The sequence below is a fragment of the Bombina bombina genome, chromosome 5, assembly GCF_027579735.1.
Source record: "Bombina bombina isolate aBomBom1 chromosome 5, aBomBom1.pri, whole genome shotgun sequence".
NCBI lineage: Eukaryota > Metazoa > Chordata > Amphibia > Anura > Bombinatoridae > Bombina > Bombina bombina.
Window position 1 is genome coordinate 929483471 of NC_069503.1, and position 13530 is coordinate 929497000.

Below are 13530 nucleotides of genomic sequence, written 5' to 3' on the forward strand. Positions count from 1 at the left end.
TCGATACAACATCATACCTGATGTTTTAAAGCACGTTATTCCAAACAATTTAGGAATGTTAGGTGATTTATGCCCTTTATGGATTAAAACCAGACTCTGATTTTCCATGGGAGTTTTGCCATGGATCCCCCTCCGGCATGCCACAGTCCAGGTGTTAGTCCCCTTGAAACAACTTTTCCATCACTATTGTGGCCAGAAAGAGTCCCTGTGGGTTTTAAAATTCGCCTGGCTATTGAAGTCTATGGCGGTTCGCCCGTTCGCGAACATTTGTGGAAATTTTTAGGTTCGCAACATCACTAATTATAACGTATGGAATAACACATGCCAAAATAATAACAAAATGTATGCTTACCAGATACATTTCTTTCCGGATATGGTGAGTCCATGGCATCATTAATTACTGTTGGGGAATATCACTCCTGGCCAGCAGGAGGAGGCAAAGAGCACCACAGCAAAGCTGATAAGTATCACTTCCCTTCACACAAACCCCAGTCATTCGACAGAAGGTAAATGGAGAAAAAAGGAGTAATACAAGGTGTAGAGGTGCCTAAGGTTTTAGTTAAAAATAACTGTCTTAAAATAAAGGGCGGGGCCTTCGACTCACCATATCCGGGAAGAAAGAAATTTATCAAGTAAGTATAAATTTTGTTTTCTTTCCTAAGATATGGTGGGTCCACGGCATCATCAATTACTAGAAAAAGAATGAAAGGAAGACCAAGTTGCAGTCTTGCAAATCTGGTCTACAGAAGCTTCATCTTTGAAAGCCCAAGAAGATAAAACAGCTCTCGAGAATTGAGCCATAATTCTCTCTGGAGGCTGCTGTCCAGCAGTCTCCTCAGCCAAACGAATTATACTTCTCAATCAGAAAGAGAAGTAGCAGTAGCTTTCTGACCTTTACGTTTCCTAGAGAAACAAACAAACAGGGCAGAAGACTGGCGAAAATCCTTAGTAGCCTGCAAAAAGAATTTAAGAGCACGCACAATATCCAAGTTGTGCCACAAACATTCCTTATGAGAGGACGAATAAGGATATAGAGAAGGAACAACAATTTCCTGATTAAAATTTCTATCCGAAACAACCTTAGGAAATAATGAAACCTAACTAAGTACGAAGAACCACCTTATCGGCATTGAAGATAAAATAAGGCGAATCACACTGCAAGTTGAAAATTCCGAGACTCTCCGAGAAGAAGCAATAGCAATAAGAAACAAAACCTTTAATATCTATGGAATGCAAAGGTTTAAACGAAGCCTGTTGCAAAACCTTAAAAACAAGCATTCCTGACAATTTTGCTTTGCCCACAATATGATTTTAACTGTTTATATGTTGTTTGGATATAAACAACTATGAATCTTAGGCCTAAACATAACCAGAGATGCATGGCGTAATACTCTTGGGTCCCTGGATTTTAAGAATACCAGATCTTTCTGTCAGAGGTCATGCAAAGTTCACAGCTGACGCATTAAAACTGATAAGCCTAATTGTACACGCAAATAGGTTTTACTTCCAGTCTTAAAGGGACAGTCTAGTCAAAAATAAACTTTCATGATTTAGATTGGGCATGCAATATTAAACAACTTTCACATTAACTTTTATCATCAATGTTGCTTTGTTCTCTTGGTATTCTTAGTTGAAAGCTAAACCTAGGACATTCATATGCTAATTTCTTAGCTCTTGAAGGCTACAACCAGAGGGCGTTAGTTCAGGTGTGCCATATAGATAACAATGTGCTCACGCCCATGCAGTTACCTAGGAGTCAGCACTGATTGGCTAAAATACAAGTCTTTTAAGAGAACTGAAATAAGGGGGCATTCTGCAGAGGATTAGATACAAGGCAATCGCAGAGGTAAAAAGTATATTAATATAACCATGTTGGTTATGCAAAACTGGGGAATGAATAATAAAGAGATTTTCTATCTTTTTAAACAATAAAAATTCTGGTGTAGACTGTCCTATTAATATCCTTTTCAGAACAGTATGGGAACAGCACTACCATTTCCTGTTGAACCCATATTACGCATCAATATCATAACCTAAATAAATGTTTTAAAATCATTTCATAGTGTTCATACATTTTGCTACCACAATTTTAAAAAATATGAAGTGCAACATTTATTTCTACACAATTAAACATTTCATAGGGAGATAAAATGTTGAGTTTAATGTCCCTTTAAACTAGAGGGGGGGGGGGGGAATAAATCCATTATATGTATCAGATGTTTGTTAATCAAATTTCCCCACAGTAAACCCTCCATGAATTTTCATTTATTCCATGTGTTGTGTTTATTCCTACATCAGCTGATTATTTACAAAAGAGTATTCAACAATTTCTTTGAAATGGGAAACCCTTAGCGTACATTTGATATTTCTGAGACCCAGTCATCCAAATAATTCCAGTAATGTAATGTAATGAAATAACAATAATAAGGGCGAAGACATAGACATCAGGGCTTGACAGTGAAGGCATCTATAGATATATAGTAGATAAATAAATGGACATATATATGAGAATGATTTATTATGTCATAAATAGGTCTGTAGCACTTATTAGTGGCCCTTCTACTTTTGACTATGCACCCTCCATACATGGCTCCTGTGTGTCAGTGTTAAAAAAATAAGATAAAATTAATCTGACATCTTTTCATCAGTCTGTTGTACGTGACACATTTTTGGAGTGTAGAGCAACAGATGTCCCAACACTCTGCAGAAGAATGAGCGCGCTACATAAAAATCTGCACATAAATAAATATTATCTGATCACTATATGCCTTTCAGTGGCCATCCAAACCAAATAATGGAAACACCAGCCTCCTCCATAGGCAGCAGAACAGTCAGAACTATTAGACTGAACACAGGGGGCTTATAGGGCCACAGCTGTTTGAGATACCCAATTAGTTGTTTGGGGAGATGGATAGAACCTATATAAATAAGTTGGTTATGAACAGTGCTACACTTTTCTTCCATATCACTCTTAACGTCAGGATACCAGAGACTGTGACCCTTGTTGTGGTGTGGACATAGTTCTTTTATTCAAAGCTGCCAAGTGCAGTATCCAAAATAACCATTGAATTAACAGTGTACTCATTAACCATGACTCAAAGAAATATGTAGCTGTTCCTTGCACGGTCACTGCTGTTTTATAGTTAAATAAGTCATTTTGGATTAAAGTAGGGGCAGATGTAACTAAAATACTGTGATACCAAATTGGTACAGTCCCATAATATTTTAGGACTGTTGGTAGGAATAGGATTATACACATTCCAGGTTTAAATTAAAGGACCACTAAATACTGTAGAATTGAATAATTTACAAATTACACACTATAAAGACAATGCAAAAGCACATTTGAATCAAATTTTGCCTACCCCCTGTATCATGTGAGAGCTATCAGCCTATCACAAAATGCATAAACCTATATACTGTACACTATTGCACATGCTCAGTAGGAGATGGAGCCTCAGAAAGTGTGCATATAAAAAGAGTGTGCATGTTTTCATAATGGAAGTATATTTGAAAGTTGTTTAATCTGCACAGTCTATCTAAAGCATGAAACTTTTTGACTTTAGTAGCTCTCTAAAGGGAAATGAGACCCAGATTTTTCTTTCATGGTTCAGATAAAGAATACAATTTTAAACAATTTTCCAGTTTACTTCTATTATCTATTTTGTTTTGTACTCTTGGTAGCCTTTGTTGAAAAGCATACCTAGGTAGGGTCAGGAACAGAAATGCACTACGGGAAGCCAGCTGCTGATTGGTTGCTGCACATATATGTCTCCTGTTATTGGCTCACTCAATCTGTTCAGCTAGGTCTGAGTAGTGCATTGCTGCTCCTTTAACAAAGCATACAAAGAGAATGAAGCAAATTTGGTAATAAAGGTAAAGTAGAAAGTTGTTAAAAATTGTATGCTCTACCTAAATCATGAAAAAATGCTCCCACTGAGCTCTGCAATGAGCAGAACGGATGTAGAACAGCTCTATAATAACAGAAGTGATATCCATTTTATTATTTTAGCATACCTGAGTTCAAATGCAAGTGACTGTGTATATTCATATGTTTACTTGTATAAATATGTTAGCATGTGTATATGAATATGTGTTTGTGTGCTTCAATGCATGTTTGTATGAATGTGTGACTGTTTGCATGTTTGTGTTTTTACAAGTGTTTGTGTGCACATGTATGTTTACAGTTGTGTTTGTGTTAGCCATGTGTCTCTGCAGCAATGTAGTATGTGAGTGTTCCAGCGTTACATGTGCGCACTTCCTGTTTGCATGTTTGTGTTTTTACAAGTGTTTGTGTGTACATGTATGTTTACAGTTGTGTTTGTATGTTAGCCATGTATATCTGTTGGAAAGTAGTATGTGAGTGTTCCAGCGTTACATGTGCACACTTGCTGTTTGCATATTGTGGATGAATGTGTCTATACAGAGCACTGGAGAGTGGGGGAGCTTAAAAATATTAGGACGAGAAGGTATACAATCTGAAGGAAATTAAAAGAAATTACAACTGAGGAAGGGGAGAGAGGATATGGACGGGGAAGCAGATGAAATATGGAGGGAGCGCTAGAGATGAAATGTGGAGACTTAAAGGGACAGTCTAGTCCAAAAACACTTTCATGATTCACATAGGGCATGTCATTTTAAACAATTTTCTAATTTACTTTTATCACCAATTTTTCTTTGTTCTCTTGGTATTCTTAGTTGAAAGCTTAACCTAGGAGGTTCATATGCTAATTTCTTAGACCTTAAGGCCGCCTCTTAAGAATGCATTTTAACAGATTTTTCCCCACTAGAGGGTGTTAGTTCATGTTTTTCATATAGATAACACTGTGCTCATGCACGTGAAGTTACCTGGGAGCCATCACTGATTGGCTAAACTGCAAGTCTGTCAAAAGAACTGAAATAAAGGGGCAGTTTGCAGAGGCTTAGATACAAGATAATCACAGAGGTAAAAAATATATAAATAGAACTGTGTTGTTTATGCAAAACTGGGGAATGGGTAAAAAAGGGATTATCTATCTTTTAAATCAATAACAATTCTGGTGTAGACTGTCCCTTAAAATTAAAGGGACATAAAAGTTAAAAAAAAAAAAGAATGAGTTGATGTGTTTGTACATTTTATTATTACATTGTTGCTTAAATATAGCTAAAGTCAGCTTGAGAGCAACACATAACAGCGACTGGAGACCTGAAGCAAAGTGTTAGGGCTACAATAAAAATACATACAAACACATGTAAAATAAAGTATTTCACTCATATTTATACATATTAAATGTCATAAACGCATAAACACATACAAATGCACACACACATACATATACACCTTGGAGCCCTTCCCAGTCCAACATCTTGTCATATACCCAGGGGCGTATTTAGGCCTAGGCCAACAAGGCCCATGCCTAGGGCAGCAGATATTGGGGGGCGGCACTTGCCCTTTGCCGCTGCACTGACTGTGTGGATTACTTAAAAAAATAAAACTGATTTTGTCCGGGCGGCTTACCACCGAGGTCACGTGACCGGCAATGTATGTATAGAGTGAGTCCCACACGTGATCTCAGGCGGCAACTGGGTTAGGCGAAGTATTCAGATAGATGATCGGTCAGTGGCAGACTGGCAGTGAAAACTGAGTGGAGTCCCTTACAGCTCTCAGGTGGGTACCATACTATCGTGGGTCACTGGCACTGCACATGCACAAATAAATATATCAGCACTGTCCTGACTGTTGCCTGGCGAATGGTGATACGGATGTATTTTCAAATGAGGTCTGACACATTATATATCACAATCTCTGAGAGTACCCGTACTCTCAGTGATTGAGATATACACTGTGTGCAGAATTATTAGGCAAATGAGTATTTTGACCACATCATCCTCTTTATGCATGTTGTCTTACTCCAAGCTGTATAGGCTCGAAAGCCTACTACCAATTAAGCATATTAGGTGATGTGCATCTCTGTAATGAGAAGGGGTGTGGTCTAATGACATCAACACCCTATATCAGATGTGCATAATTATTAGGCAACTTCCTTTCCTTTGGCAAAATGGGTCAAAAGAAGGACTTGACAGGCTCAGAAAAGTCAAAAATAGTGAGATATCTTGCAGAGGGATGCAGCACTCTTAAAATTGCAAAGCTTCTGAAGCGTGATCATCGAACAATCAAGCGTTTCATTCAAAATAGTCAACAGGGTCGCAAGAAGCGTGTGGAAAAACCAAGGCGCTTAATAACTGCCCATGAACTGAGAAAAGTCAAGCGTGCAGCTGCCAAGATGCCACTTGCCACCAGTTTGGCCATATTTCAGAGCTGCAACATCACTGGAGTGCCCAAAAGCACAAGGTGTGCAATACTCATGGCCAAGGTAAGAAAGGCTGAAAGACGACCACCACTGAACAAGACACACAAGCTGAAACGTCAAGAGTGGGCCAAGAAATATCTCAAGACTGATTTTGTCTAAGGTTTTATGGACTGATGAAATGAGAGTGAGTCTTGATGGGCCAGATGGATGGGCCCGTGGCTGGATTGGTAAAGGGCAGAGAGCTCCAGTCCAACTCAGACGCCAGCAAGGTGGAGGTGGAGTACTGGTTTGGGCTGGTATCATCAAAGATGAGCTTGTGGGGCCTTTTCGGGTTAAGGATGGAGTCAAGCTCAACTCCCAGTCCTACTGCCAGTTTCTGGAAGACACCTTCTTCAAGCAGTGGTACAGGAAGAAGTCTGCATCCTTCAAGAAAAACATGATTTTCATGCAGGACAATGCTCCATCACACGCGTCCAAGTACTCCACAGCGTGGCTGGCAAGAAAGGGTATAAAAGAAGAAAATCTAATGACATGGCCTCCTTGTTCACCTGATCTGAACCCCATTGAGAACCTGTGGTCCATCATCAAATGTGAGATTTACAAGGAGGGAAAACAGTACACCTCTCTGAACAGTGTCTGGGAGGCTGTGGTTGCTGCAGCACGCAATGTTGATGGTGAACAGATCAAAACACTGACAGAATCCATGGATGGCAGGCTTTTGAGTGTCCTTGCAAAGAAAGGTGGCTATATTGGTCACTGATTTGTTTTTGTTTTGTTTTTGAATGTCAGAAATGTATATTTGTGAATGTTGAGATGTTATATTGGTTTCACTGGTAAAAATAAATAATTGAAATGGGTATATATTTGTTTTTTGTTAAGTTGCCTAATAATTATGCACAGTAATAGTCACCTGCACACACAGATATCCCCCTAAAATAGCTACAACTAAAAACAAACTAAAAACTACTTCCAAAACTATTCAGCTTTGATATTAATGAGTTTTTTGGGTTCATTGAGAACATGGTTGTTGTTCAATAATAAAATTAATCCTCAAAAATACAACTTGCCTAATAATTCTGCACTCCCTGTATATTGTTTCAGACCTCATTTGAAAATACATCCGTATTGCCATTCACCCGTGATGTTCAACAGATTTATTCAGAGTCTGAGATGTGTAAAAGCAAGGGACAATGGCAGGAAGGTAGCATGTGTGTGCATATTTGTTTACCAAGCTACTGCTGAGCATATTAGAAATTGAATAGCCAGTTATGTCATTTTTACATGATTTGAAAACATTGGTAAGCATAGAGAAATACAAAATTAATGACAGAGCAAGCTAAACAACATAGTTTATATATACATTCCTTCTGTGGCTCCTAAAAAGTTTGTGACCAGTACCCTAAAAGACCATTAAATACACAGCTAGCTATCAGCACTCCACTACATATAGCAGACTGAGGAGTTTAATATTGCAGCAAGCTTAGGTGGTCTGATAATGATGTCTGATGATGATCAATACTAAAATTACTAATAACTTGACTTTAATTCAGGCATAGTTTTGTTTGCAGCAAGCTCCCCCCTGGGCATTTCCATATATGGATGGTGCTATCCAGGCCATAGCTTCTGCAGAATGCACTTGTGCACATGCACGGTAGGGGGCAGAGTCACATGACACCTGACTAAAGCAGTGTACAGTATAATGCTGAAGCTTTTACAAAGCAAGTGACATTATCCACATGGAAACGAGCAAGCCACTTGGCAATAAACAATAGCAGTAGCTGCTGTCCCTCCTCAACCCCCCTTACTCTCACATTCACACTTTTGCTACATGATACCAAAAGGTTTGGAGTAGGACACTGATAAGGGGGTGGAGCAGGCTACACTTGGCAACACTACTAAAGTGAAAATAATTTTGCAGATTTTTGGAAATGTTATTAATATTTTTTTTCACACACTGTTTTATTTCAGTTGACCCTTTTATAATATGCACATAACTCAAAATGTTTTATGGCACTTTAACTTGAGAGGTGTTAGGGCTTAATAGCGCTAATATTTTTAAGCTTCACTTGTAATCGAGGTCAAAATGTTTAAATATGGAATGTAAAACAATTGCAGTGCACTATTTTTTTGCCTCTTTTTCCTGTAATTTAAATCTGAAAAATTATACTGTAGCCTCTGTATATCACTGACAAATATATTAATTACCTAAATTAAGAATACTAATAACACAAGGAATATTCAACTTCTATGGATATCTGCAGTTTTCATATTTTTAATCAGAGTTTTCTTTAAATACAATGCTATATCTGCTCATTTTTCCTGTACATTTATCCTTCCGTTGCTTAATTCCTGCTTTAAGCAAACTGCAGGAGTTCCCTTATCATTAAATATTTATCACATTAAATGCCTGAATGGTGACACAGCTCAACTTTGTAATTATTTAATGTGAAGCAGTCTGCAAATTTTGCGAATGCATTAATGGAATTACTAGTAAGTACTGCAAAGACTATATCTAGTACTTAAAATGTGGCCTATTTTACTTTTTATTTCTTCTTTTACTTTTACAAATACTAGATGCACTGGATATTTCGTTTTGAATATTACAATAGATTTTTATTTGTTTTTATGCATTTATAATATAGTCTAATTTAATTTTGTCTTTTGAACAATAAAGGGCAATTCTAGTATTTTATTTTTAAACAAATGATTTTATGTGTTTACCCCTGTAAATACATAATGTGCCATAGCATACCTACCAAGATTTCCTGTCTTTCCAGGAAAGGCTGATAAGGGCCTCTGTGGGCGGTGCCTACCTGTGTTTGTGGGTGGGGCTACTATAGGGAGGGTTGATTTGTATTATAAGCAGACCCTATATTTGGGATATCTGAAATAGCTTGTGAACAAATGAGAAACATGCATACACATGTATGCTCCAATCATTGGCCGTACCTTTGACAATATGTTTAAACCTTTTGAAGGTGTAATGAAGAAATAAGGGAATTTGTCTAAAAATAACATTCTCTAATTAAATTGATTATTTAATTTTTACACATGAATGTCCGTTTAATTTCCTAATACAGAAAAAAAAATGTAACAGGATTTCACATTTCAGTGTAAAAATTAAACTTTAGACAAGTAAACATGGCAATATGGTAGATACATGATATTGTATTTCTAATAAACACTAGTGAATGGTGTTTCTTGAAATCGCTGCATTATTGTGACAGTATTGGTAAAAATTAAATTACACATTTTTAGCAGTTTTATATGCAGTATAATTGTATCAAACCTATAAAAGCATAATAAAAAAATATATTGATTAGGTAGTAATTTACTATGTGTATTAGTCTTTAGTATTTACAGTGTTATACTGACACAATATATTTCTACATATATTTTATATGTATTAGTTTTAATTGGAAGTCTAAAATATTTGGAATGTTTTCTAAGAGAATATAAAATCAAATTAAATTTCAGAAATTTTAGTTGAGTTCTTCAAATCAAAGTCAAAATGAATAATACACAAAGGACAGTGTATGTTTTAAGGGGATTTGCATCTATCTGTGATTGGTAGAAGGCCCATCTGCTAATAAAACAAAGACTGCAACTACTTGTATCCATGATGCCATTTAACATACTGTTCATATTCTGGGGAGGAGAAATTATTTCTGTGCAGGATGTCCCTTTCTTTCTCAGCTGGATAGGAGAATGCAATATAGATGTTGTAGGAATGCATCTGTATTTTATGTTGTGCATTGACAGTGCTAGAAAAATAACAGTTACTGCTAATCTGTGTTTATGGAACAAAGACATTAAACAAGTTGGTTTATTTAAAAAAGTACCTACTGATGTACATCAAGCCCTTGTATTCATATAAGAAATATCTGTCAGTTAAATTGATCTATGGACCAAAAGTAAAACTGTAAGGCTGCAATCTGAGTCCACGCAGACAAGCTACTTTTAAAAAAAAGTTTTTTGTTTTTTTTTAAATTTATTTGCTCTAAATGTTTTTTTAAATGTATTTCAGTTTGTTTTTTTGTTAAAACTGATGTTCCTGTTGATATGCTTGTGGGATGTGTCACTGTCCACTAATAGCACAGTCCACCAGTAAGCTTCTATCCCTCGTACCAGTTGTCAACATCCTGTTAGTTTCAAAGTCCATTTGGATGAAAGGCATTTTATGACATTATTGTACTTTTAAATTATACACACACAGATATATGTCTTTTCTTTAGCTGATTGTTTTGTTTATGTATTGCTGTGCATCCGTGCATACATTCTCTCACAAAAGATGTACACTAATGTATTATAATAAAGCATATAATGATAATATAATTCTGAAAACTTCCAAATTCTTAGTCACTCTTACCTAAGTATAATGATGCATTTTCTTTCTTCACGTTGTCATCTAAGTAAGTTGGTCCAAGGGTGTAGATAGGTGTAGAACCCATGCCAATAAGTATTTGTGCACAGACGAATAAAGCTACGTAAAGGGAGTGATCTTTTCCACCTGACTCTCTGGGGCAAAATGATGAATCCATAGGGTCTTTGCCCGTAGAGTTACCATTCATACACAACCCTTCATTTGAAACAGATGAATTCAGCTCCTGAATTTGATATGATGGAGAAATGAAGTGTGGTAAAGAAAAAATAGCTGCTCCAAGAGCTATGAGCAGGCCCCCGATTGCAAGCCATCTTGGTCTTCGCCCGCGACCTCCAAAGTAACTGATGAACACGACCACCATAAGACTGCCAATGTCAAAGCAGCTCACCAACAGCCCAGATTCTGAGCTCTTCAAACTATACCTTTTCTCAATAGTGGTAATCACACTACTTAAATAACCAGAAACCATTAAGGATTGAATGAAAGTCAAAAAACACATGCAAACAAGAAAGCATCGTGAATCTTTCAGTGCTAGGCCTAAGCCTTTACTACTTCTTAGCGTAGATAATGTGGATGACTGCGAAATTCCTTTTCTAGTACTGCTACTACCGTCTGCTTTATCTGTGTTTCCAGCACCTATACAGCTAGATACTGACAAGGAAAAGGCTGTTCTAGATGGTGCAATTCTCTGAGATGATACTTCCTTAGAAACTCCGCTTCTTAGATCGTGCTCTCCTTGAAAACTGTGCAAAACACTTTGTTTCCCCCAAATAATGTTTGTTTTAGTTGTGTCTACCACTTTTGACTCTTGTTCTTCAAAATTCGTTTTACAACACCCATTTAAGACTGGCAGACTTAGTGACCTGTAATGATCAATTCTTTCAGCTGGTTCCTCTTCGCATTTTTGGTGATCGCCTTCTGAGTGATATGTGACTATAAAAGCCTGGGCGCTATGGGCTTCTAAGGCCATTTTAAGAAAATACAACTTGCACAATAAATAAATCAGATTTAATAACTTATGAATATGTAAAAAGAAATAAATTCAAAGTTGCATGCCATACTTTTGCATTCAAATTTTCCATTTTCAATTCTCTATGATTAAATGGAGAAGAAATTTTGTTTTCTTTATAGAAAATCAACAGTCCAGCAGAGTATAAGCAGTTTTAGTAAATGTGTTGGTGAGAAGATAGCAGCCTTTGGAACAAATATGTCCTGATTCAACAGAAACCCAGCTGTGTTTCTGTCCCTACACTGTACTCCCATAATCCTTTCCATTCGAATAAGATTTGTGATGAACATAAAAAGTGCTATTTATACAGATGATGTCTCAACCTGAGAGTCACTCTTTATCATATTTTTATCTCAGTCATGTTTCATATCGCTGTTTCCAGCACAAGCAGCAATTCTTTCTCCCCTATTGTCTGCTGATCTGTAAGACAAAGAAAGCCAGCTAAAGGTCAGCATTCTGCTTGTGTTAGCAAACCACAAATGCACCTGAAGTCCTGCTCAACTTTTTAAACACATTAAACATACTTTATATATATATATATATATATATATATATATATATATGTGTGTGTTTGTTTATATATTTGTGTATCTATGGAAGACCCACTTTTGTTCAACTTGAAATAAAAGGTGACTTAATATATATACAGTATATCCCACGGGGAAATGTTTCATGTAATACTGAAACACTGCTTTATATATATATATATATATATATATATATATATATATTATTTATTTATTTTTATTTTCCAAGGACACACTAAAGAAGTACATTATTAAACTGTGTAGGTTGAGTTACAAAACTAATGGGGGGGTTATTAAGCTTTCCAACACAATACGTTTAACACTATTGCACCATTTAAAGCAATCTTTTAAATACACAAAGCAAATCATCATTTTGCTTCTGATATTTTAAAATATAGTCCTTGATAGCCTGATTTGTTACACTTTGTATATAGACTTATAACATATTTAATATGTTCCTTATTTTATCTTTATTTAATATATAATCCCTTAGATAACCTACATCAAATTCAGGATTACAGATTAATGTACCACTATTAAACGGGTGCCCTATGTTTCATGTGTTTTCAGAATACAGCAGGTTAAATTTAAACAGTAAATAACAGAAAACCCAGTCAACAGTAACTCCAAAATGATGTAAAACATTCTAAAGAAGTGTCATATATAAAGATATTTTCTAAATATGCCTATACCAAAAAATATGCATGCAAATACTTTCAGACTGAAATATACAGGGAGGGAAGCACCCTTATGATATACTGTCATAAACACCAACACATGACAATAAGATGAATCTATTTTATTAAATGGAAATACCAACAAAAAAAATAATAGTCAATTGAACTAGAATCAAAAGGTCAAAATGCCAGCACTATAAATACCCACACTGGGATAAATATTCAATTACATCCAGCAGGGACATAGGGACATTAAGCCTGCAGCTTTCTATACTAAATGCTACACTTAAATTTGCATGTTCAGGATTAGATGAACATAAAGAGATATGCTTTGGTTTGAGCAAGAGAAATGCATAAAAGCTTTGTTTTAGATACAAAAGGACACACAATAAAGGGATGATGGAGTGTGGGGTACCGAATAGGACATGTGAAGAATAGAACAATGACATAGCAATTAGGGGTCCTGGAGTTTCTACATGCACTGGTAGACAATATATTATACCAGGGATAAGCCATAATAATTATGGGACATATGCTAACAAATACTAGCTATAAGAAAATGTCACATGTATTCTCCCCTAAGAGGACTTTGAAAACAAACAAAGGTTATAACACAGAGAGTACTGATTTGTACTCATGGATA

The 13530-nt window shown here is 36.2% G+C and overlaps 1 protein-coding gene across 1 annotated transcript in view; it reads right to left on the bottom strand.

Moving 5' to 3' along the window:
* Positions 1-13530, bottom strand: part of SLCO5A1 (solute carrier organic anion transporter family member 5A1) — a 282587-nt gene that overhangs the window by 268314 nt on the left and 743 nt on the right. Inside the window, 1 exon segment of the mRNA XM_053715106.1 lies at positions 10660-12103. Within this exon segment, the coding sequence (XP_053571081.1) occupies positions 10660-11644 (985 nt within the window). The 5' untranslated portion in view covers positions 11645-12103.